Source organism: Phallusia mammillata, chromosome 2 (genome assembly GCF_965637545.1).
Source record: "Phallusia mammillata chromosome 2, kaPhaMamm4.hap1.1, whole genome shotgun sequence".
Lineage (NCBI taxonomy): Eukaryota > Metazoa > Chordata > Ascidiacea > Phlebobranchia > Ascidiidae > Phallusia > Phallusia mammillata.
In genome coordinates this window covers 17,360,875-17,386,981 of record NC_137253.1, presented here as the reverse complement: position 1 = coordinate 17,386,981, position 26,107 = coordinate 17,360,875, and the positions used below count along the sequence as shown (strand labels likewise).

Below are 26,107 nucleotides of genomic sequence, written 5' to 3'. Positions count from 1 at the left end.
CCCGAAAAAACCTTAAAAATGTTGTTTGTTTTGGACATGGCATACTCAATAAAAGCATTACTTTCACTATAATTTATTAAGGGTACCGTTAAGGACTTGCAGCAGACAAGACAATGCAATCATGCACAATAATTGAAACAATCAACAAAAGCACGTACTAAACAGATGTTTGCATGATTAATAGCCACACTGAAATTGTTAAAAAACCCAGGGGCAAGTAACATTAAGCTTTTTTTACACTAATATTGTGTTTTTAAAAATCAGTGAACACATACCATCACTTTCACAATGAGATTTGTCATGACAGTACTTGGCTGTTCCAAAATCAGTTATTTGAATGTGCATATTTTCAGTTAGCAGAATGTTTTCGGGCTTGAGGTCTCTAACAAATTCACAAACGGTAAATATTTAAAATTATTAAGTAAAGAGTACTAACCTGTGTATAATTTTAACTTTAAACAAGTACTCCAAGGCAGTCAGGAGCTCAGCAGCATAAAACTTTGCACATTTTACAGGCAAGTAATTGTTTGCCTCGATTAATGATAACAAATCCCCATTAGTTGCAAAGCTAAGAACAAAATCTTTGTTCATTAATGTTAAAGAATTTGCTAAAAACCATATTTGCGTTGAGTCATTTTGGAGATACAATATACCATGATTAATAAGTATGTCTTCAGGAAGAGTCTGTGTTCAAATAATCCAGTTACACAACATGTTTAGATGCAGGCGATTTGTTGTGCTTAATTTTTATGTGTGCCAACCAAACAGTAACTAGAAAGGTGGCTTTCCTATATTCTTTCATTTTATATCCATTACCTAATTACCTTTATGTCATATAAAGTAGTAAAAAAACAGAAAAAGTACTTTCATTTTAATCTTTCAACTGACTCGATATTGTTGTCCAAGGTCAGTTTACAAACACAAATTTTCCTAGAAGACTTTAACAATTGTATCAGAAGCGCTATAAATTAAGAAGCCATTTGCTACAAAGGTAAACAGCAAATTGTTTTTAATTTTCTTTCGCAAAACAGATACCATTGACCTGCAGACGCGGAACAACCGTTTAATGACCGTTTGACACATTTTTCAATAGCATGCAGTCCTTGGTGTTAAAAAATAACGTTTTGTTCTGTTTTACACATGACTTATGCGTTGTTTCTCGAGTTTATTTAAAAATAAAGCAGCACATTGTAAAAAAACAAGTAGCCCTACAGTGACCCTGGAATGCAGCGGCAAGCTGTGTTGACCATTTATTGTGGCTTTCGGAGATGTCAAGTTCATTTTGTAACCTTTATGTTGACCAACAACATTTTGCCTGACATATACGAAGTAAAAGTTGATTTTTATTCATCTGAAAAGACTGACTATTAAAACGTCTATACATGCTTCAAGCAGAGACCACTCACTCTGCATTGTACAGCCGGAATTGTACATCAGTGATTCACTCCCAAGGAATCCACTACAAACAATTGTTTAAAATTTCAGCACATTAGTGCTTGTATTTTGGACATTAGGGCCGCTAAACCAAAAACACATCTTTTGGGGTTAAGGGGTGAATCTAACTAAAAGTTACAAAATATATACTTTACAATGCACAAACTAACAAAATATGAAAAATAAGAGCTAGATTGTGTATTTTAGTATGTACCGCCATTTTACAATTTTCACTTTTTGTGGGCCTCTGGGTGAACCGCTGCGCCATTTGGGGCAGACTTAACGTGGATTAAAATTTGATAAATACCTAACATGTGTGTAAATTCAAATTTGTTTCCAATATGTAAAGCACTCATTTATGACTAAACATGTTGAACAAACTATAGTTAGACAGAAGAATAAAAACAAAAAATATTTGACCATGTGGTTTTGACTATACTAGACGCGTTCGGTGTTATTGAAATGTCAGAATAAAATAACAATTGCCAGAAGAGCTCTATAAACTTGATATTATGCCTGGCAGCAATAGCTTATATAGTGGTTTTGACTAGTTACATTTCAAAGACGTGTGTAAAATGAAGTGTGTAAAATAAATATTTCAATTAAAAATTTGCTGTGGTCTAGCAAACTGATACAAAGGGCCAATTAAAATTGTGTTATTTGTAGGAATGTTCAAAGTAGAATAATTTGGTATTCTAGAACAATTGTTTCAAATCTAGAATATTGAATAGATTCTGATATTATTTTTGACTGTACAATCATCTTGGCAACAATGAAAGTAGACCAGTTTAATACATTCCCAAAAATCCACAAAGACAAAAGAATTAGCATAAAGTTAAAAACTAATTATAAAATTTTTATTTAGTGATTTTTAGAGTAACTATGCGATAAGAATGCTGAGGTAGCTTGATAGTCTGTTGGAAAATGACTGACATAGACTCCCTTGTACAAATATATGACATTGTTTAACTTAAACAATTGAACAAACAGGCACCCTAGCAAACAAAGTTGGGACATTGAGTGATTAATTTTCAAATCCCAGTAAAACTACCTGTGATAACACAAGGCATGAGCTTTGCAGCGTTTACTCACTACATTTTCATGTTTCTATGGGGTTCCGAAATGCCCCAACTGTTATATGTTTACCACCTTCGTTATAGTGCTCACTGATTTGATGGCAAGAAGTCCTTTGCTGTGTTTTGCAACTGGTACAATGATCTGCTGCCGATGCAGAAGGTGTAATGCGTGTGTTTACATTTTTACCAACAACAAGAGCACACTATTAAATTACCCGATATAAATAGCAAAAATGGATTCGAATCCAAAAGACAATAGTACAGTTTTGCGAATTTTATGTTTCAAGACTGAGAGACACAAAAACAGGCAAAGGATACATAAGCGTTTTTCATCTTCAAAACTCCAATGCAATTTGACAAAAAATGGATGGTCAAGTAGCTGAATTATTTTTTGTTCCTTTTTAATTTGTTGAATTTTTGTAGAGTTTTCCAGTTTGTTTTTTTCCAAGATTTTAACTACAAGACAGAAACATGTATGTTTTACCAACAAATGAACAAAAAAACATACTGTCAAATAAATAAAAATTTGGTACTTGCAAATTTTCCGCCACATGAAACTTCTGTTCCAAGAACCACCTGCAACATGAAACTTTTTTTCTCATACAACATGTAAATATAAAATTGAAAAAAAATAGTCGTCATAAAATAGTGCACTAATTTTAGTGTTAAATATAATACTGTGTTATATAATGCTGTTGCCTGAAATCTGCAAAGAAAAAAATTGGCTCAAATGCATCCAGTCAACTTAATCAGGAACTAGGGGGAAAGGGGTATACAAGCACTTAATGTGAAGCGGCAGGTCATGAGTTACTGTTGTAAAAAAGAAATTAACAAATTTGGTGTGAAAGCCAAAAAATGGTGGTTTTAGCCTAGTTTAACTCTAAAATTAGTTATTGGGCGAAAAATTTTTATCATGTGATCGAGTTAAAAGATTCTGTCCTTTTACAGTATGGCCCCTTTTGAGGTTATTCCTTGGGGCAAACTAGAAGTGAACGCATTGCAATGACTTGTACATTTTTTTAAGTCTACAAATCCCCCCTTTTTTGGTTTTCGGTTGTATGCTTGAAAAAATGGATCCGTGTTTTTTATATGCTGTGATACACCTAAATTTTACAAGTCTTTCTTCTTTGTCATTGTCAGGATGTTTGCATGTGTCCCAAGAACGGCAAGAGTGCTACCGTATTTACTCGATTGTAAGCCGCAGCTTATATTGTTTTTTAGCTGCCGTTTGTGCGGCTTATATTTTAATTTTATACCGAAATTATTTCTACACTCCAACGTTTTAAATTATTTGGGGTTCAAAACATGCATGCATGTACATATTTTTCGTCGATATACGTTCTGTTGGGTACAGTTATCAACGTAACTAACAAATATGGGTTAATGGTTGTGCTATGTAACAACAGAAAGATGTATTAAGAAGCAATAGTATCAAAAATTCCAGCGTGCGGCTTACAATCGAGGGCAGCTTACATTATTTTTTTAACACCTCAACATGCGGCTTACAATCGAGTAAATACGGTATCTATACCACTATTTTACCCACACATGAAACCACATACAGGCCAACCAAACTAAATATTTTAAGACAACATGTTGAGGTGAATTCAATTCATTTAAGAGGAAGCTTGGCAAAGGTAAATAACCCACTGATTTTAAGATTATAAGATTAACAACATCATAATGGTTGATTAGGAAATTGTTGTTTATACTGTTACTTAGGTTTGAATATGACATTTACAACAACTGTCCGTATTGCATTTCAATTTATTGCAAAGTAAAAAAGTAGCAGTTTTTTATATAACATTGCTATTTAAGTTAAAAGTGACCAGTAAATAGACTCAAACAAGCTATAGCGAGTATACAAATATCCAGGGTTACCATCGACTTGAAACCAAAAATAAGGACAACCGAAAAATTAAATTTTTATGCGAAACGAAACAAACGTTTTTGAACAAATCTTAGCATTTATACGAGCCATGACATAATATTCGCGAAATTTTGGCCAGAAACAATCTGTTCCAGCAACTCGTTGTTCGTATAAAATACTAAGTGCATCTCACAACAGGCCGGGTCTAGGTTCACTTCTACTTGTAGCAGGGATTTGACTATAGTAATTGTTGAAAATAAGACAAAATAAGGACTACAGTCAAAAATAAGGACATTTCTTAGAAATAAGGACAATGAACTTTTCTAAGACATAGCCCTTCAAAATAAGGACAAATCTTAGAAATAAGGACGGTATGGCAACCCTGCAAATATCACTGCTTTCTGCAGCCAAAATGTTGAGTGCAGTTCTACTGAATTAACTTCACATTGAGTATACTATAGGATTGGAAATTCCGCGAACCCATATAGGACACAAATGCAGAACAAAAGCTTTGAACCACAAACTAAACAAAAATTTGGCACAAAATACCGCAAATTTATATTAATAGTTTTAAACTACTGTCTATAACAGTGGTTCTTAACATTTTTTGTCCACGCCCCCCTAAGATGTTTGTCCGGCACCTGATGCCCCCTGCAACAGGCAAAAAACCGGTCACATCTAAAACTGCGGGCCCACTTGGCCTATTATTTTATTTTTAAAAAATCACTGAAAAATATTCAAACATATGGCAAAAAAGGTTCAAATCGCATCATTTACCTTATTACAAGCAGTAAATAACTTAATCAGGTAATGTGGGAGTGTAGTTATGACGTCACAAGCGCATTTCATTTTGATTGTTGTTTTGAATTTGAGTATCATGATAAAGAACCTGCCGCTTTACATCAAGTGCTTACCAAAAAAAGGCGGGACTAATTTGAACGTGATTTTGATTAACTGGATGTACGATTTCCATTTAAGTTTCACAGTCCATTTTTTTACTTAAAAGAAAAAAAAAAGTTAATTAGGTGACAAAAGCCACTTCAAAAACCATAAATAATATTAACCACTACCACGTTTAGGTCTAAAGCAGAGGCGGGCAACTTCCCCAGTCGGCGGGCCTGATATGGGAAAATGAAGTACTTGGCGGGCCGGATTCCTGAATCGATACATTAATCGCGTATTTATCCAGTGATTTAAAACGGATTTTTGACCACCTAAACCAAATACAATCAAGAACGTCACAATTACAATACAGTCCAAACAATCTAACTGATACAACATAAAATTATTTACCACAGGAAATTTAATGCATACACCACAGACTTTGATACTGCTGAAACACTAATTAGGCGTGTGGAAACAAAGGAAGCCGTGAAAGCAGGCCACACACAAGGTTGGCAGTTATGTCGTAACAATGGACGTATGGTGCAATGGTAACAACGGCGAGAAAGTTTTTTACTATCGGGGAGCGTTACTGTCCGTTACAACTATAATTTGACGTAGTAAGCAAGTAGTGGGGGATTGTGGCAGACTGTGGCCGCCGGCCACATTATCATGTAAGACCGGATACTGTCTGCGGGCCGCTTAAAATTCCGTCGCGGGCCGGATCCGGCCCGCGGGCCGTATGTTGCCCGCCCCTGGTCTAAAGTCTAAACCAGGGTTCTTCAACGGGAGGTGCTTGAGCTTTTGCTGCTATTGAATAAATTGCATTTGGGGATTTTTTTGTACTTTTTGTGACATCGAGAGCAAGGTTGGTCTGTTTATTTGGCCACACGGGACGCGTTGTTAAGGACTTTTTTGTTGATAAGGACGTTGTTCAGGACACTCTACATTTTTTAAATATAACAGTAACGAGCTTTCCCTCAAACTTGTTTCACTTTTACAATTTCTATAGGCCTATTAGCGCTTCAAAAACTGGGACATTTTTGTATCTTTTAATTTGATAAATCTTGTGTAAGTTATTAATGTGGTCGTGGAATGTATAGGTTTCTCTTCTACTGAGTAATACCCCATTATTTTCAATCAAAGTTACAAAAAGGGCTCTTGTTTGCGCATAATTGTAAAATGTAATCTTGTCTATGACGTCACAAACTTTGCTTAGATGCGTTAGAATTGCGATAAATTGCCCCTTAGTGTTGTTGTAGCAATTAAATTGGGTTTTAACTGTTAACATGAGCTTTCGTGGTACTCTGTAAAACTTATTGCACGCAAATGCTCAAGTATCAAGAACTTTAATAAAAAATAACAGTATAATGGGCGGCGATTTTGAGCCAGTGCCCTAGCAAGGGGGCGATTTCGCTAAAAAGGTTGAAGACCACTGGTCTAAACGAATAATGTTTAAGCTCCGACAACATGTAACGTGCAAAAACTATGAATTTTATGTGGCAACATACTTAACCTACAATGGGAAGCAGGTAGACCAAACAAAAAAAAGTTTTGTCAATTCTTTTGGTCCAAACGGGTTTTAATTGACCAAGGTTACTGAAAGTTCAAGTTAATTACAATACTCTGCAACTAGATTTGTCTGTGTCGAACACTCCTATGTGGATCAGGGTGATGTCTCTATGAACACAGTTTTATGTGGCTGAGCATTGTAACTGTATCGTTTAAAAGACGCATAATGATTTGAATCAATTCCGATAACAGGTAAGTTTATTTTTCTTTTCAATTCCGATAACAGGTAAGTTTACCATATGTGCCGGCACGTAGGGGCAAGAGGGGGCACTTGGCCCCCCTTGGAATTCCAGTGTATCTCAATTTAACATATTTTGCAGCAAATCTAATTAAAGTGGACATTGTTTAATGCTTCAACTTTTAGGCAACTCAAATGTTTATGCCTTCATTTGTAACAAACTCTTGATGCGGTAAATTATAAGCCAAAATTTTCCCTCTCCTGCAAAATTTTCTGCCGGCGCCCATGTATCTGACCCGTTCCGTATGGTTCCATAGTTCTTGTCAGTCTACGATATTAATTGGTATTTACTTATTCAGCTAGACTTGTAGTCGCCATACCAATTAGGGGCGTCAATTTTAACGTTCCGCTTTTAGCAAAAATATCCTAGGCGATGACAAACTAAAGGGAATCTAATATTTAAACTATCTTTAAGAATGACACAGGCACAATCGTGTACCTAAACCATGTTTGGGTCGAGCTTATTTGTTGTTTCGACTTCCGAACGCATGAAAGCGCAGTTTTCAAATGCCAAATAGCAACTAAGTGAAACCTGGCTCGCAAAGTATGTTACACTCAGTCGCTAAGTAGGCTAAATCATCAGTTGTTTTTTCAATACCTATAATTGTCACAGCTTTAAAACAGGCAAAGACATTTAAAAAACTTCGATTTCGCTATGAAAAATAGTTAATGGAATACATGAGATAAAGAGATAACAGTATCAATACATATACAGTGTTTCATACCGGAACGGAACGAAATCAAATAACGTTCTTCGTTCTGAGCAAATTATTTATTTCGTTATTTCGTTCTGGACCGATAAATTCATTTCGTTCCGGTCTGACCGAAATAAATTTATAACGGTATTTTTCGGTATTTCGGTCTTAACAAAACAACATTTCTTTGTGGTCTTTACAGCTATTAAGCGAAAAAATAAAGAAAGTTGCAACACCCAACAATTATTGTCGGTAGTTGTTACGTCACATAACATTTGTCAATGATGGTCAAACGGATGTAAATTGTGGAGCTGCAATTTTTATTATTGTTCAACGGCGCGAAATTTTCAGCAATTGTTTCATAATAAATGTCCAGAACGAAATACCGGAATAAAAAATAACGGTATTTCGTTCCGTTCCGGTATCTTGAATATTTTTTATTTCGGTATTTAGTTCCGGTATTTGAGCCAAAAATTATTTATTTTGTTCCGGTATAACGTTCCGTTCCGTTCCGGTATGAAACACTGCATATAGCATGTACCACGCGTAAAACTGTTTTTAAACTTTAGTCCAATCTTTTAGAAAAAGATGATTACCACGTAAATTCCTACAAAAGCGACAAAGTCAATCTTGTTGTCATATGGGTCCCGATGCCCTCATCCCCAAATGCATGTAACGAGCTATCCGATAAATACGGAAAAGTGATCATTCAGTAGCGTATGTTAAACTCGTAGCTGCGAGGAGCACAAACAATTTTTGGGAATGGAGTGGGGACACAAACATTAGAAGAGTCACAATTCTCAGAAATGTTTTTACTTTTCCTCATTTGTATGGCCTACTGCTGAGACCAACAAACATTTGCCACCCTTGTACCACAATTATAGCTAACCGAGGGCGAGATAAAAGCGAAATTTCAATACCCAGTTTCCCCAAAAAAATTGTCGTCACAATAAGTGGGACCATACCCGGCCATACAATGCTAACTATCGAGTTCACTGTTATTACTTTAAACGCAAGTTTCATGACCAATTCAAAGTATAAAGAAAAGAAAAAATTAGTTTTTCACTGCGAAAATACGGATAATATAACGACTCGGTAACCAAATCCGCCACTAGCAACAACTCCATTGTGACATGACTTCGTCACGTCTTAATCCACATGACAAACTCTTTTTTAGCACGAAATTCCAAACACTCCCACTTAAATTCAGAGCATAATATTAAACCTTGCGCTTTTCCTATAGATTTCGATGAAGATTCTGCAGTTCTACAAGCTACTGTGGCCCAAAAGTGCAAAACAAAACAAAAACGTGACAAACACGTGATACGCACAAGACAAAACACGTAAGCTGTTTGCATGAAAATTAGAGCATCTGTGATTTGATTAGTTTTTGTCTGCTTATGTTGACCATTGAGTTGGTGGCCGCACAAAATATACGTATATATAGCTCCGCAAGACGATTGCTTCACTGCGAGGGCAAAATGGCCAGACCTTCGATTGCCTAGTAAGTCTGATCGCTGTCTAGTAAGTCTGATTTCTTTTAACCGCTCATCTGCCCTCCGTTTTATTGCGTTTTTCTTTTGTGCGAATAAAACATGTATTATGAATCACATTATTAATGATATATATGTTATAGGCCTATATCATGTAAATCCGTACCGTCGAATCACTGTCTTCTCCCAACAATTGACATACAATAAAGTCATCCGGACCCTTTTCTCTGGACTGCTCCATGCTTCAAAAATATATTAAAATTGAAGTTACTACTTATAAGATCTTACACGCCAGTGGTTCTCAACCTGTGGTACGCGTATATCTTCAATGATACCATAGTCTTAAGTCTATGGTGGTACGTAGGAGATTTTACGGTGTTACGTAAGTAGCTTTTTGTCATACTTAATTTGAGTCAAATCATGAAATGCAACTTAACCGATCCAACTTATCCGCCCTGGTTTTGGGAAAAGTAGTGTCTTGAGCATTCCGTTGTAATTGCTAGCCTTGCTGATTTTATAAATATGCCAACTTAGTCAAGAACAATAGCCCTTGCTCTTGTTCTATACATCTAAACAGGGTTTAGCTGGTACGCAGCGATAGGAAAAGCCGCCAGAGGGTACATGGGTTCGGTGTAAGGTTGAGAACCACTGTTTTTACAACTGGTCAGTTATTCACGTTTTAAACACGTTACTCTAGCTTCAACGGTTTTGAAGCTAATTGTTGTAACGTTAAATCCTCAGCGTATTTTTTTCTCCCAAATTTGATTAAAACATATTACGCAACGAATTACAAATAATCAACTTTGACTTTAACGTTTCTGGAACTTTCGCATTCTATACTCTGCTTTAAACAGGTATGTCGCGGAGTAAGTTTTAAAATCTTTAATTCTTGCCATACAGATTTAATTTGCGTTTTTACATTAGTTGAAGTAACAATTAATTCTGGTTCTCTGGTTCCTTTTTTGTTTTTCTCTGATTCTTAGATAGTTTTATTTACAGTACTGCAAAACGACACTTACTTCAAACAAATTATATTTTAACTATGTTCGTCAACTGCAAGGCTTTAGCTCAGGCTATATTTCAGCTTGACATTTACAGCTTTGTATGTAGCCTACAGCAGCAGCAAAATCACTCTGAACAATAACAATAACACACACGGTTTTCTAACATAGATGAGTGGTATATCTGATGATATCATTTCCGGCTAGAAACCATACAAATAAATCTGCGTTAGCAGTTTAGGACTACGCACGAAGCCAGTGTAGCGGCCGTCATTTGTAATGACTTAAATTGGTCACCTAGTAAAATAAAGTACGTCACTTAATTATACACTGGCCAACACAATTTTTGGTGTCTTTAATGTTAAAACTGATATTGACTAATTTTGGGGTGCTGATTTCAATAATCATTACGGTTTTCTTCAATCAGTTCAACTTTTTAAGTTATTTACAAAATCAAAATTTATGACATATTGATTCAATGACTTTAAAATCATGCTTTTATGTGTTTGTTAAAGTTTTGTTACATGATACACATCAATTTTCTACAGTGCAGTCAGTTTCATAGCATGAATATGCGTTCTATGCTTATGCTCTGTCTAAAAAGGGTTGGTGCAGGCTAGCGGTAACGTTAAAGTTTAAACTATACGTGTTTCATGGAGTGATTTTCAGACTAGTAAAGCAAGGTGGTAAAACTAAAATTAATAGTGGCTAGGTCATCTATAAGGTGTTGCATGAATTACCAAGATGTTTTATGCTACATTACTGGTGAATACCCATACAACACAACTAAAAGGAAAAAAAGATCGGTATCAAATGTGCATATCTCTTCGATGTGGCTTTAGGGGTTTAGGACATGCAACGGGCTCCACTTACCTAATGTTGACTGGAATATTGCAGTAATGGACAAAAACTGTAGAAAGGGACTGAAATTATTAGAAAGAGTACATAACTAAGTTATTAAGCGGTCTGAAAAATTCGGTACGAAAATGAGTATAAAGCTACACTTCCCTTAAAACGTAGGGGATATAAATGATGAGAATTAAGCAGAAAAGTTCCAACAGGATATCAGTAAAACGAAACGTGTCAGGGAAGAGAGAATAATGTGGTCCTGGCTAACTGCTGTTGGTCAATTAAACGGGACGATATTGCTGCCACTCAGTATCCGAAAGTTACCAAAGTAGCCTACATGTGTATAGGCCTATACCTGATGTACCTGATAACTTACAAATTTGAAACATTTTTTTGTTTTTTTTTTGTGTTGAATTTGGTTTGTTAGGAGTGTCCACCTGTTACATTTAAAATTAAATTCGAAATTTTGTTCTTGCAATAACGTTAATTTCAAATAAAATACTCAAAACATGTTTCACTATAGTGTATACACACAAAGATTGTTTTTCAAACGTGGATGTGCCATAACAGGAAAACGTGATACCGATAAACCGATTGCATTTTTGAAATCAGGGCACTAGAATTAGTCAAAATCAGTTAAAACATTACAGACACCAGTAAAAAAAAATTTTTTTGTTGCCCATGAATTATTGTTACAACAATGTTTTACAACATGCATGTCTCGTCTAATATGGGGGTTACCATTTTATCGTAAGCAAAATTGCCGGCGGTTTCAGTGATCAGTTGTTTCGCGTGAATTGTGCATCAAAAACACAGATAACAGTTATAAGTCCCGTAAGGAAGCATACTACACGCCAAAATTGCGAAATTAAAAGTGTGTTTTAAACTTATTTCCGGTTACGGCTAAATTCCGGACATGTCCGGAAAATTTCGGACGTCTGGTAATTAGTTTTGAATTATCCGGATGACGTTTAACCGGTTTACCGAGTAGCTTTTTACTATCATACGTTTTTTTTTTTCGGTTGACCGGATCACAAAATAACAATGCAGCGTTTCAAAATCATTGATTTTAGCATAGAGCAGGGGTCGGCAACCTTTTTTGCACTGCGGACCGCTTTAGAAGGTGAAATTTTATCGCGGACCGGTCTTCAAAAAACTACAAATATTTAGCGATAAAAACGTTAAATTAGTTTATCAACCCCGGGATACATGGGCAAAATGTTTTGTAGCATTTAACCTGAAAAATTATACGGACCGGTACCGGGCCGCGGACCGGCGGTTGCCGACCACTGGCATAGAGCACTAATAACTTAGTGCTCTATGATGGCACAGCTGAATACAGTTGGGGTATAAAATCCACACTGCATTTACTCCCAAGACCCCAAAAGGAGACACATTTTACTCTAGGACAGGGGTGGCCAACCTTCTACATACCATTCGCCAACTTTTTAACATACTGTTATTGGATGTGTCGTAACCCCACCTTCTATGACTACTTTTTGTATATAGAGAGAAAGAGAAAGAAACAACTTTTGCATGAGAAGGATAGTAATAAGAAATAAGAACTATTAAGTAAAAAATAACTCTGATAAACTATATATATATGTAATTAATAGGGCTGACTTACTTTATTTATTTATTAGTTTATTAATTTGATTTTCATGATTATCAAAAGAAGGCAATGCGCCCTTTCTAATCATGCAATGCGCCACGTTTGGCGCATGCCCCATAGGTTGGCCACCACTGCTCTAGGACATGCAAAAACTGTATGGTCTTTCAGAATCCTATTAAACTCAAGCAAATTACAAACGCCAGCCTAGTATAACATTACTGTACTAATTTCTTCAAACAACTGACATTTATTTGTAGTTACCAATGTTATGACATTTACAGTTAAGCTTTAAAGCTAATAGAATGAAGAAAAATATGGAGTTCCTACCAAAGTTATTTACTTTTATAATAAACATAGTTTTTTTGCAGGGTGCACCAGAACAAATGTATTTTTTTCAACATGATTGATGACATTTAACTTACTCTGGCAAACAATCGTGCGAATAAAATTAAGAATGGAAATTTAACAGAAGAACGGTTTTCAAAGGGAATTCAAACTGAACAAGAAGATTTAACTTGTATTCATTGCCACCAAAAATATCCATTACTTGAGCACAAGTTTTGTTTTTTGTTGTTTTAAGACAGTTTTATGAAGGTGTCCAATAAGTTTCAAATAAAACTAGAAAAGTGGCTTTCTGATATGCTTCCATTTTATATATTCTGTACGATATTTACCAATTTACTATACTATACACAATTTTATCTACATATATGATTGTTTTTGCAATCCAAAACAAATAGGTCCCTACACGCGTGTTTATGCGGATTTACGGTAAACCTGTGTTGCGGTTATTTTTAGATTCTCAAGGACAAATTTTTCACAAAGCATTAACTCAACTTTAAAAGTTTTTGTCCGTATTCTTTTTTCATCATTATATATAATAATTATATAACTACATATAATTACAAAAAAATCAGTAAAAAAATAACGGGGAAAATACTCTATTTAATCTCTTGCTTTGACCTTGATATTGTGGTTCAAGTTCAGTTTTTAAACACAAATTTTTCTAGAAAGCCTTAACTGTTATATTAGACACAATATAAAAAAGTCGTTTGCTACAAAGGTATACATAACAACTTGTTTTTCACTTAACTTTGTTTCGCAAAAACGACCGTTTAATGACCTTTTGACACTGTTTTTAACAGCATGCAGTCCTTAACCGATGTACGTTTATCGAGTTTAAATTACGTCTTAGGTGTAAAACCTTCGCCAAAACTGAAAATGCGCGTGATAACTCAATAAAATGACACAGCATTGCTGCACACACAAAAAACAGCTGATTTCTAATCACCCAAACGACTGTCTCGTAAAACGTCTGTCCGGACGTCAAGCTGAGCACTCCCGCTCTGCCGCCTTAATCGTAAACCAGTGAATTCCTCCCTTGGGACTTATATCTGACTGATAGCGTACACATATTATGGGTTGTAAAGGTAACTGGCAAAATTTTAGATACTAAACGAAAACCCTGCTTAAACAATTGTTAAAATTTTTAAATATTTCTGCATCATAGGGCTTGTTTGAAAAAAAGAAAAAAAGAAAAAAAGAAAAAAGAAAAAAAGAAAAAAAGAAAAAAGAAAAAAAATACGGACAAAAACAATATGTGTCCCCTTCATGGAAGGGGACCCATAACTAGAAGGGTGGCTTAGCACATACTGCCATTGCACATACACTGTGACCTATTTCTTAACATATATTTACATCCGACACTTATTTTATATTGGGTCCCATATCATCCACTGTCTTTTATAACCTTAGTTGTTTCCGCAAGCAGAAACTCATGGGTCCCCACACATGCAAAGTTGTAAATAATGCATTTCAAGAGATTACAATGAGAAAGTTTGCCAAACACAGTGATCGGTACTGTGCATAAATAAATATGCTATATGGAGTAAAGACTATTCAAATTCATTCCATTCATACATTTTTGAAGGTTTTTCTATTTTATGACTATCTGAGAAAAAAAGTGTTAAATAGTGAGAAAATAGGCTAAAACTAGAGATGCACCGAATATTCCTTTTGCGGAATTTTTTCGGCCGAATCGGTCATTTTTGCAAAGATCCGAATCCGAAACCGAATCTTTTACGAACACAAATTTAAAGCGTAAAACATGTCTTTTCTGTTTATTAAGGTACCACGGATTCTTTCAAAAGCCCAAACATAACGAAAATCGCGTCAATTTTTATCTTTTTCAACACATTATCGTTTTTCCCACTGTAGTCAAAAAAATTAGTAATTCATAGGCAGGTTGTCAATCATGCTTAAGGCAATTTTAAACCCCACAGAACTGAAATGAGGACGAAACACGACTATTCTGCACTAGTTGCCTGGTAGATGAACATTTATTCATGTCTAACGCGTAGCGTACGACTTCGCGTGACGTCATAATTGATTCGGTTGATTCGGCCGAATTTATTCGCCAAAACCGCCGAATATTCGGTTTCGGCCGAATCGAAATTTAGCCGATTCGGTACATCACTAGCTAAAACACTACAATCAGCTCCTATTAATGGTGAATTGTACTTGACTGTAGGAGTCTAGTGGAGTAAATGATAGGTACTACAGAGTTTAACACAACAATCAACACCTACAAATGGTACACTCTACAAACTGTCGAAATTTCATTTAATTCATACATTGTTTAAACTTTAAAAAATTGAACCATTTTGGGGGGCTAGTGGGATAAATGTTGGGGCAACAGGGTTAAACACAAAATTCTACACCTAGAAATGGCACACTCTACAAGGTATGTAAATTTCATTCAATTCTGACATTGTTTACAAAATGGACCATTTTGGGGGGCTAGTGGGGTAAATGTTGTGGTGACAGGGTTGAACATAACAAACAACAACGATAAATAACACACTCTATAAGCTGTCCAAATTTCATCAAATTCGGACAATGTTTAAAAAAATCACCCTTTTTAGGGGGCTAGAGGGGTAAATATTGGGATTACAGGGTTAAACAAAACAATTGATACCTATAGATGACTAATTCTGCAAGTATTTAAAATTTCACTAAATTCCGACACCGTTTAAAAAACTCACCCATTTTAGGGGGTCAGTGGGGGTAACTGATGGGGTTTAACACCCAAAAGTATAAAATATGAAACCACGATGACCTAATTAACAGTCATGTAAAATTTTATCCAAATCGAAAAATGTTTAAAATTCTAACCACTAGGTCAGTGATTTTCAACCGGTGTTCCGCGGAACACTAGTGTTCCGTGAAAGATCGTCAGGTGTTCCGCGAGAAATTTGCTGGTTTGAATATAGGATTCTAATGTTTTAGACTTCTATGGTTTGGATAGTGTTTTATGTCAAACACCGGTCGAAAATCACTGGTTCAATACAATAGGCGGAAATAGGTTTTCTTTCATGAAAATAATTATCCACCATCCCCAATTGGAATGTTCTGTAGTGATTGGCTTCATTTATTGTTGTGTAATATTAAGACTCGTTGTCTAATAATGAAATAGCTGAATCGCGGGTAAATTGCTGACAATTTAGCTTTGGGTGACCTTTAAAAATAATATAACATTTAAACGCTGTTTCAGTCGACACGAGATTCAGCAAACTTTCTGACGTTCAGCATAATTGCTTGCGCGGAAAACGATAAATCACGGAACAGTCAGTACTAGGCGAATATTGTATTTAGGTAACTAGTTTCAATGATACGATTTCGTAAAACTTTCCCCAACTTTAATAGCGCTATATGAGCGTTTTCATCCGTTTTAGTGATTACGTGATGTGCGATTTAGCGTTTTAGTGTCACCCTGAGCCTATAGTTGTTTTATTGCATCAAAATTTCGTTTGGTGTTCCGCAAACATATTTTAATGTATAAAGTGTTCCGTGGCTCAAAAAAGGTTGAAAAACACTGCACTAGTTGTTATCAACAACATTCGTCCACGCTTCTGACGTTACAACGATGTTAACACCTTTTTTTTTTTTTCTATGTAGAGGCCCCGCCCCGCCTCAACCAGTGACGACCGACCGCAAAAAAAAAACGGTAGGTAATGCCGTCTCCTTCCTAAATAAAGGAAAAACAATATGCACCCAAAAAAAACAAAAATAATCAAACATAACATAGAAAGCATATCGTAAACATAAAAAACGGGTAACCCTTGCAAAACTGAAAAGTACATAAATTAAACGCCGCGAGCTGGCAGTAGAGAGCAAAACATTAAAAAATCATACAAAAAAACAAGTTCATTACTTATTGTACGGATATAAATATTCAAGTACAACTAGTACAGATATAAATACGTATATTTTTTTTTCTCCTTGATGTGGCTGTTTTTTTTTGTTTTTTTTATTGGTCAGTATTTATTCCAAATTTTAATTCAATTGCTTGTTCACCGAGTTGTTTCGTAAAAATTTCAAGTTGATTTTTAAGGGATGCGTAAATTTTTTCTGCTAATTTTTTGGCGAAGGCATTGGGATTTTCGACATACGAATTTAGAAAGTCGAGCTTTTGTTTTTGGTTGATTATTGATTTACGCCAGATTGCTGTTGCTTTAATAACAATTAACGGGATGTCCGAATCAAAGTGATTATAAAGTTTCAGGTCGTTATTGGGATCAAAATTAAAGTTCAAATTATTTTGGGCCAGGTCGTGTAGAAAGTTAGTTATTAAAATTGTGGTTGGGCATTCTGTTAGGAGGTGTGTGATGTCATCGTTTTTATTGCGGCAGAATTTGCATCGCGTTTTCCGAATTTTACGATTGGGCAATATATTTAAATTATGTTTTCTGTAAAAGTCTCCCCATTTGTACGATTTTTGGATCGCAAAGTAAGCGCATTCTCTTTCTTTGTTGTGGAAGAAGTGCCTTGATCCTTTAGATCGGAACAAGGCACTTCTCCAACTGAAATCTGAGAGGTGTGCCGGGGTAGTGTCTAAGTCTATGTATTTAATTAATTCAAAATAAAAATGCCTCAGTTTTGATTTTTTCCATTCGAAATCGTTGTTGTATTCTAGTAAATTTAAGTAAAGGTTGTAGATTTGTTGCCATTCCCTGTTTGGCGTAAACGCGTTGGGTCTGGAATTATTAAAAAGTGCAGGGTTGATTTGTTTTAATTTAGTTCCGAGATTATACATTGCCCAAATTTGCCATAATTCGTTTGGATTTGAGGTTGTTAAAAGGTCGCGTAGTTTTTCTAATTTTAAAGCATTGAGTTTCGTTTCTAAGTCTGGGAATTTGATTCCGCCTTTTTCATATGGGGCTTTTAATTTGTTTCTTTTGGTTTGTTCAATTTTTTTGGGGTACCAGAAAAATTTGAATATTGCGGTTTTAATTTCTTTGATATGTTTTGGTAGCGGATTTGTAACTCTTGCAGTGAATAGGATTTTTGGGTAAATTAAAGTGTTAATTATGGATATTTTTCCAAAAATTGATAATTTGCGGGCCGAAAAAATGGATGTGATGTGTTTGGTTTGTTGGAGAATTGGGTTCCAATTTAAGTATGGGTCGAAATGATTGTTTGTACAATGGAGTCCTAGAATTTTGGCGCTGGTTTTCGTGAAATCGGGATATACAAAGTTTAGTTCGTTGCGTAAATTTTGTGATATGCCAATAATTTCGGTTTTGCTTTGGTTGATTGCTTGGCCGCTGGCGTTACGATATAAGTCCATAAGTTTGAAAATTTCGAATACCGATTGTTTATTTGATATAAGGAAGGTTGTGTCATCAGCATATTGTTGTAGTTTGAATTCGGTGGTGCCAAATTTGATTCCGTTGATTTGAAAATTTAGATTGGTTGCACGAATTAGCGTGTCTGCCACAGCCACATAAAGGAGCATAGACAGGCCACACCCTTGTCGAACTCCTCTATTTATTTTTATTTCGTCAGTTAGTTTGCCATTAACATTTATTTTACTATTAATATTGGTATACAAAATTTGGATCCAGGTACGAGTGTATTCATTTATGTTTAACGATTTTAGTACTTTAAGCATAAATTTGTGGTCCACGGTATCGAAAGCTTTCTCAATGTCTAACATAATAAGGGCTAAAGGATTTTGTTTTTCTTTGCTCAAGTCGATTGCTGCTTTAATATTATAATGTATGTGTTGGATATATCGTTTATCTAATCCGCATTTTTGTTCCGGTGATAATTTTTCGTTAAGTTCATTTTGAAGACGTCGGGCGATTGTTTTGCTAATTAATTTATAGTCCGCGTTTAAAAGGGATATTGGACGCCAGTTTTTTATTAAATTTTTGTCGCTCTTTTTGGGGATTAATTTGACCACCGCATTTTTTAAAGAGGGCGGAAGTTGTTTTGCGAAATAAATATTGTAGATTAGTTCAATTAAATGTTGTTTTAAATTTTTCCAAAAATGTGAGTAGAATTCAATGGGGATTCCGTCGTTTCCAGGGGATGAATTTTTGTTCATGGCGTTTTTGGTTGTTTCTAGTTCTTTGAGTGAGATTGGGGCATCTAATGGTTGATCGGGGTAGTTTTTTAAATTCGATTGGAAGAAATTTTGGGCCGTATCGGTGGTGTCGTTAGTTTTTTGCCAGAGATTAGAGTAGAAAAGGTGTACGTTTCGCAAGATTACTTCGGGGTCGGTAATTTCTTGTCCATTAATTTTGAGTAGGCGAATGCTTGTTTTTTCTTGTTTCACGACTTCGGTACTAAAAAAGGATTTGTCCGGTTTTTCGTCGTTGCAATAGTCTTTAATTCTAGCTCTTATTTTTGCGCCGTGTAAAGGTTTTTCAGCGTTGCTTTTTATTTTTTTCTGGAGTTCTAAAATTTTTAAGTTGGCGTCCAGGTTCGTGGGGGTTAAAATTGCCATGAGGTCTTCAAATTCTCGTTGTATTTTTTGGTTTTCTAATTTTTCGTTGCGTTTCAAATTAATTGCGAACGTGATCGATTTTTTGCGTATTTTCTTTTTAAGGTTCTCCCACCAATCAAAGGGGTTAGCGAAACGGTCTTTTTCGTTTTCAAAATCGAGGATTAAGTTATTTATTAAGTCGGTGTATTCTTGGTTTTCTAAAAGGGTCAAATTGAGTTTCCACAGCGGTTTTCCCCATCGTTTTTGCTTGTTTAAAATTATCGAAATGTTAGGTGCGAAATTGTGGTCGGAGTATGGATAGTTGGTGTGATTGGCCGAATTTAGTTTGTGTAGCATTTGAATATTGCAGTAAATTCTATCTATCCTTGTTGAGGCGCGTGCGGTTATTCGAGTGAAAATTTTTTTCTTCGGGTATTTAAAGCGAAAACAGTCTATAAATCCGTGTTGTCCACATAATTGCGTCCATAATTTTGAATCTTTTTCTAATCTAAAATTTGGGTTGATTGTGTCAAGTTTGCTTTCAACAAAATTGAAATCGCCGGCTATTATTTTACAGGGGTTTTGATTGGTATTTGCGAAAATTGTTTTAAAGAGGTCAATTCTATTTTTAATATTGTGCGCACCGGATGGGAGATAAATATTGACTATTTCATAGAGTTGGGAATTTGTAGTAAAACTAATCTTATGAATACGTTGGTCCACCACAATTTCATGCTTAATGTCGAGGTTATTAGAAAATGATTTTTTAACAAGAATGAGGGTGCCGTCAAATTTATTTTTGGGTACGTTTTGGGATTCATGTTTCCAAATGGAGTTAAAGTAAAAGTCTAAATTTTGTTTTTGGGCCCAATTTGTAAAAATGTTTTGGTCTATTAAATGTACTTCTTGAATTAGAATTATGTCCGAGTCAGAGTCATCGGTTGCGAGAAAAGTAGATACGTTTTTTAAGTTCGATTCAAGTCCATTCACGTTTAACGCCGAAAGCTTGAATGCGCTTTATTGGGGTGGGGTGTTCCTTTTGTAAATTTTGTCTTTGCTTTCTTCTTCTTTTTCTTTTTGTCCGAGCTTGAATTTCTTCTCTTGTTTGCTTGACTTTTTTCTTTATGTGGAGTCTGTGGTGCCGAAGAGGGTCTTGGTTTGGTTTGTCCAGTTTTCGATAGTGTGATAGCATTTTGTTGTTTGCTTGGGCCAGCTTTCTCTACTTGCTTGTCAGACTCAGGTGTGGATTGAGCTTCCGATGATGATGTTGAAAAAATAGAGGGTGGAGGAACTAAGTCTGGTTCGGATTTGTCCGTATCTGGTTGATTCTGGGGTTCGGTTGATGTTGTTGTTACTTCTTGTCCGGTTTTAGATTTCTGTACTTTGTTTTCTGGTGAAAGTGGCGTACCGTAATTTGAAAGGGAAGAGGATGATGGGAATTTGATCTGTTTTGGTTGGAGTTTTTTGGCCGGATCTTCGTCTTCATCGATGAGCATAGTTGGGGAGGGGTCGTTCTGCGGTTTTTTTTTAGTGGGTTCCGGTTCTTTGTTTTGGTCCTCGCTCATTTCTTTGTCTGGCGGCGGTTCTGGTGCTTCGGGAATGCCCTGCAACGTGCTTGAAGGTGATGGATCCAGTCCCAGGCTTTTGTCAAGAGTTATATTTTGGTCGAATTTTTCTTTCTTTTTCTGTTTTCGTTCTTCTTGGATGACAACATTTGTAAGGTCTTCTGGTTTTTGCCTGTTATCTAGCTTGTCCTTTGGTGTGGATTTTTTTTTATTTTTCGGTAGTTTTGGAAATTCTGTTTTGTATCGGTTTACGGTTTCATCATCTGAAGATGTTGTGCCTGGTGATGAAGATTCTATGGGCGAGTTGAGTGGGCAGGTTTTCTGTGTGTGACCAGATTCATAGCAGAGTCTGCACGTGAAACGTCGGGGACACTGGGAAGTCCAGTGCCCACGCTGTTGGCAGGTGATGCATGAAGGTCCGAAGGACTCCCCTGGCTTTGCAATTTGCACCTCGTGGCCAAACATTTTAACTTGTATAGGAATGTTTTCTAAAACTGCCTCTTCCAAGAACAGATGCACATAACTATTGAAGATATTTGGGTATTTTCTGTATGTTAAAAAAGTGTGCTTGTTGTAGTGGCCCCAATCCATATTCCTTGCTGCTGATTCGAAATGTTTACGTTTAAATTCTATTGGAACTGGGAAAAGTGTGAGTCTGGTAAGTGGTTTTGGAGGTAAAAAGCTTTGAAGAATTATCGACTTGGCTTGGTCAGTCCATCTGACAGAGTTTTTAAGTTCTTTATGAAGTCTTGCGATGTCTCCAGTGTTCTTTTCGGCGAAGGTTATTTTGAAAAGTGAGCTTTTTCTGTTAATTGATCTGCATGCAACCAACGCTTCTTTATATTTTTCTAAAGGGTTGCCCGGTTCGAAAACTAACATAAAAATGTCAAAGGGTATCCATTCTTCACTGACGACCTGAATGTGTAGAGATCGATATTCGTCGCAGTATTCTTGCGGCATTTTTATTGTTACGTGAAAATTTTGAAAAATGGAAACAAAAAATAAAAAAAGGAAATACCGATGACTCGGGGGTTATTTGAATTTATTTAAGGCTGGTCAACAAGGGTGCGGCCTGTTTTCGTTAAAAGGAGCAGAGTTTGAAAAAGTTAAAAGTTGGTGATTTCTATGTTGTGAGTATCGCGTTAGGGGAAGTACCGGTTTTTGAGAGCTGGCTTCAGGCGCGCGAAAGCAAGGTATCAAAATAGGGGAATTCCCTTACAGGAAGGGGAAATCCCCGAAAGTCAAAAATTCAACCGTACGAAAAAAATCAAAGGACAAAGACAATCAAACAACTCTTGATTGCCTAGGGGGAGGGGAAGTCCCAGCGATAGCCGGCAGGCAATCAGTGGGGCTTGACCTCAAAAAAAAAAAAAAAAAAGGACAACACAAAGGAAAAAAAAGGGCTCTGTGACGCAAACCCGCTGGCGCCGCTCCTTGTAAGGAGGGCGGGGTCAGGGGGGTGGCGCCAGAGAGCAGGAAGAGACCAAAAGGTTACAAAAAAACCAAAGGGCCTTAAGGGCAAAAGTTACGTAAGAAAAAGGTTAAAACACTAGAGGGCGTAAGGGCCTTAGGGGCAAAGTTAAAAGGGCCACAGAAAAAAAAGGGCAGTTAAAAAGGCAGAGATAAAACACTAAGGGTCGTTAACCGGGTAGAGGCCTTTAGAAGGCGAGTTACGTTTTACTTAAGAAAAAAGGCTAAAAGAGGAGAGAACTAGCGTTTATTGCTTTACCGAAAGAGAAGGGCGGAAAGAAGTAAAAACACTAGGGGCGCCTAAGCGCCCAAGAAAAGGCTCCGCTAGCTGTCTGACAAAGAAAGGTTCTAAATAAACAAACTGCCTAGCTCGCAGCACAAGTCAAAACGTGCACACAAAAGAAAAACACGTGAAAAAGTTAAAACACACCAAAAACGTGCAAGGGTTACCTTTGTCTCTTTTTTTTGTTTTGCTTTTTTGTTTTCTCTCTTTCTTTTGAACAGGTAGACAGATGCTTGCCTTATTCAAATACAATCAACACCTCTCACCTCTCACCTCTCACCAAGTAATGCACAAACACAAGAACTGTATGTACTGGTGCCTCTATTACACCATTACACCACAGAAATCTTTCATTTGTGGTGCGCAGCAACATACAAAAACGTTTTACACTTTGGGGTCTAGCGGGGTAAATACTGGGGTTATCAAGTCAAACAAAGCAAATGACACATCTGCATAAATATATCTACCATCAGTGAAAGTTTCATCCAAATTCACCAAAGATTTCATGCCAAAAGTGCATGGACAAACTTCACCGGAGAAAAAAGAAAAAAAAATGATTGAACACAAGATGCGTCCCCTTCAGGGAAGGGTAGAGCTACTAACACTGAGTTTGGGCTGGCCCCCGGCCTAAGAACTTCGGGTAGGTGGCGCAAAAGAGCATAGGCGTTTATGGTGCTGACTCAGCAATTATTCTCACCATAAACCCAAATTGCTGTAACAGCACTATAAACGCCAGACCAAGCTCAGTGTTAGTAGCTCTACCTCAGGGAAGGGGAACCCATAATGATCACGTGGCAACGGTTTATCCAAGCGTGACCAATCTGCAGAGGTTGATCAAAAACAAAGGTGCCGCAATTCTTTATTTGTTTGTTTGTTTTGCAAAACTAAAACTCTATTCCAAAGAATAAAGTTGTTAAATACCTTCTTGCTTCAAAAATTATACGTATTTGCTAAACAAGAAAGTTATGATTGATTTCACGCTTGAGTGAACAATCAGTTACCTCTCTAGTTATTAGCAAAGAACCCTATAAAGTTCTTTGGTTATAGAGTTCTTTGGTATTAGTGCTCTATGGTTTTAGAAAGCGTTTGTGATAGTTGGATGTAAATACTGCCTCAAGTGGTCACGTGTTATGTTTGCCACCATTTTGTATCAGGGTTGCCAGGTGGCCTAAAAATCGGACAAAAAAACGACAAATTGGCCTAATTTCACATGCTGTGTCCGACGCCTAAAAATCATTAGGACATTTAGTTTTTTGTCCTAATATGTCCGAATTTTGCTGATTGAATAACTTTTTGTCTCCTTCCTATTTTTTGAAGGTTGCAAACCCTTTTTTACGACAAAACGTGGTTTAAAAGTGCAACTTGTTTTGGTTAGTACCTTGTTTATGACATTAAATACATAATTGTCTGCCAGTGAATGTTTGGCCATTGTTGTGTACAATGCAATTGTATTGTAACAAATGGTTATCTGAGCTGATATGAAGCAACAAGTTGACGAAACATTTTTAAACAGTGCGAAACCAATGATAAACACAACAGCAACGTGTTGCAATTGCCAACTAAATATTATTTCAAACATATCGTTTTTTCCAACATGAGAAGTTTGTTGGGCTTCAAGTTTGGATTTCAGTTCTAGTGGTTGCACGCATAAGTGACGTCATATTTTACGTCGGTCACTTTGCATTTGTGTAAAACTCCGCGCTTATGAGTGTAGGGAACGTAAACGCACAAAAAATGGCAGTTGGCACCTCGATATTGATACCTTGTTAGCAATTTTACGCTCTCGTTTTTTTTGTCCTAAAATGTCCGATTTTCAGACAATTACTGTCCGAATCCAGCCGACCATACCTGGCAACCCTGTTTTGTATTCGTTATTATTGTGAAATATACAGCCCACGCGGTCCAGACGTTACATGATGTCAGAAGATTTGAATCGTATACTTTAAGATGGATCAGTTCAGGCCACCCACTTCGATACGTTTCACATCAGGAAATACACCTGATAACTGGCGAAAATGGGAAATGTGCTTTCGAACATATTATACGGCCGCGGAATTAAGTTCCAAACCCGGCAAGACGCAGGTCGCAATTCTTCTACATTGCGCAGGGCAGGAGGCTCAAGATGTATTTTCTAATTTTGTTTTCACCAATGAAGATGATGACAAAGATGATAACTATGAGAATGTCTTACGGAAGTTCCGTCAGTACTGTGAACCTCAAAGAAACTGTGTATTTGAGACACACAAGTTTTGGCAAAGAGGCCAACATGACGGTGAGTCTTTTGATCAATGGGTCACTGATCTCATAATATTGTTGAAAGGTTGTGAATACGGTGAACACAAAGACAGACACCTTAGGGACAAGATTGTGTTTGGTATCCATGATGGTAGTGTTAGAGAAAGATTGCTGCGAGAAGCTCATCTGACACTGGCCAAAGCTTTACACATTTGTCAAGCTGCAGAAGCCAGCAAGGCACAAATAAAGGACAAAGTCCAAACCGGAAGTCAACACCATTCACACCAAGAAGACTCACAATAGGTTCACAAGAAAGCCACAGAAACCAGTACAATACAATGCTCCAATGTGCAAGTATTGTGGAAAGCGTCACCTAGAAGGAAAATGTCCAGCATATGGTAAAACCTGTCATAGGTATGGTGTATGTAATCACTTTGCAACTGTATGCAAGAAAGTGTCCACAAGTACTGTGCATGACATTGCTGCAAGCTCTGCTGAGGAGCAAGTGAACAGATTCTTGTCAATTTCAGCAATCGAACATTTTGAGGGCAAGCAAACAAAGATGAAAGTTACTTTGTCTGTTGTGAACCAGAAGTCTGAGCATTCTACAGTGCAGTTCAAACTGGACACAGGTTCTCAAGCCAATGTGTTGCCATTCAAGTGATCGGTCGCTACATAGATGTTCGGTGTTGTCGAGTGAAAAAAACAATAACCAACTGTGCTTTGTTGCTTTGGGTAAAAACAATGGCATACAATCACGCAACAATCGAAATTGCAGATGCTAACGATGGCTATTGTGTATTATGTGAACTCACTGGCTCGACAGGGTATTTTCGCCTATATATTTTCGCCTTTTAAATTTACTGCGCGGGTCGCACAAAAATTCTTGGAGGGTCGCATGTTTGACACCCCTTTTTATTTACATTTTCTTACAAATATTGTTTTATGTGGCTTCTTAATTTGCTCTCATATTTAGTACTTCTGCGAATTTCTGGTCATCTTGTTTTTGTAATGTTATGTCCGAGATTAAAATCGGCACTTTTATCCTACTGCCTGCAAC

The 26,107-nt window shown here is 36.5% G+C and overlaps 3 protein-coding genes across 5 annotated transcripts in view; 1 reads left to right on the top strand and 2 right to left on the bottom strand.

The window, feature by feature from the left end:
* Positions 1-23,120, bottom strand: part of LOC145212673 (3-phosphoinositide-dependent protein kinase 1-like) — a 48,241-nt gene extending 25,121 nt beyond the window's left edge. Inside the window, exons 1-6 of one of the 3 annotated variants that reach the window (XM_080080892.1) lie at positions 22,980-23,120; positions 9,427-9,502; positions 3,044-3,086; positions 2,829-2,966; positions 437-581; positions 276-382 (exon numbers count right to left, since the gene is read on the bottom strand). In XM_080080892.1, the coding sequence (XP_079937018.1) occupies positions 276-382; positions 437-581; positions 2,829-2,966; positions 3,044-3,086; positions 9,427-9,501 (508 nt within the window). In that variant the 5' untranslated portion in view covers position 9,502; positions 22,980-23,120. Of the gene's footprint in view, positions 1-275; positions 383-436; positions 582-2,828; positions 2,967-3,043; positions 3,087-5,157; positions 6,268-9,426; positions 9,503-10,279; positions 11,624-22,979 lie in introns of those variants that run through there. The other 2 variants (XM_080080891.1, XM_080080890.1) reach the window with 2 other exon arrangements.
* Positions 20,337-22,986, bottom strand: LOC145212672 (uncharacterized). Its single transcript, XM_080080889.1, has one exon. It carries the CDS (start codon positions 22,017-22,019, stop codon positions 20,487-20,489), a length of 1,533 nt encoding a protein of 510 aa, XP_079937015.1. The 5' UTR covers positions 22,020-22,986; the 3' UTR covers positions 20,337-20,486.
* Positions 23,121-24,759: 1,639 nt separating the features above from the next.
* On the top strand, positions 24,760-25,350 carry LOC145213086 (uncharacterized). The gene has a single exon (XM_080081325.1). It carries the CDS (start codon positions 24,760-24,762, stop codon positions 25,348-25,350), a length of 591 nt encoding a protein of 196 aa, XP_079937451.1.
* Positions 25,351-26,107: the final 757 nt, after the last annotated feature.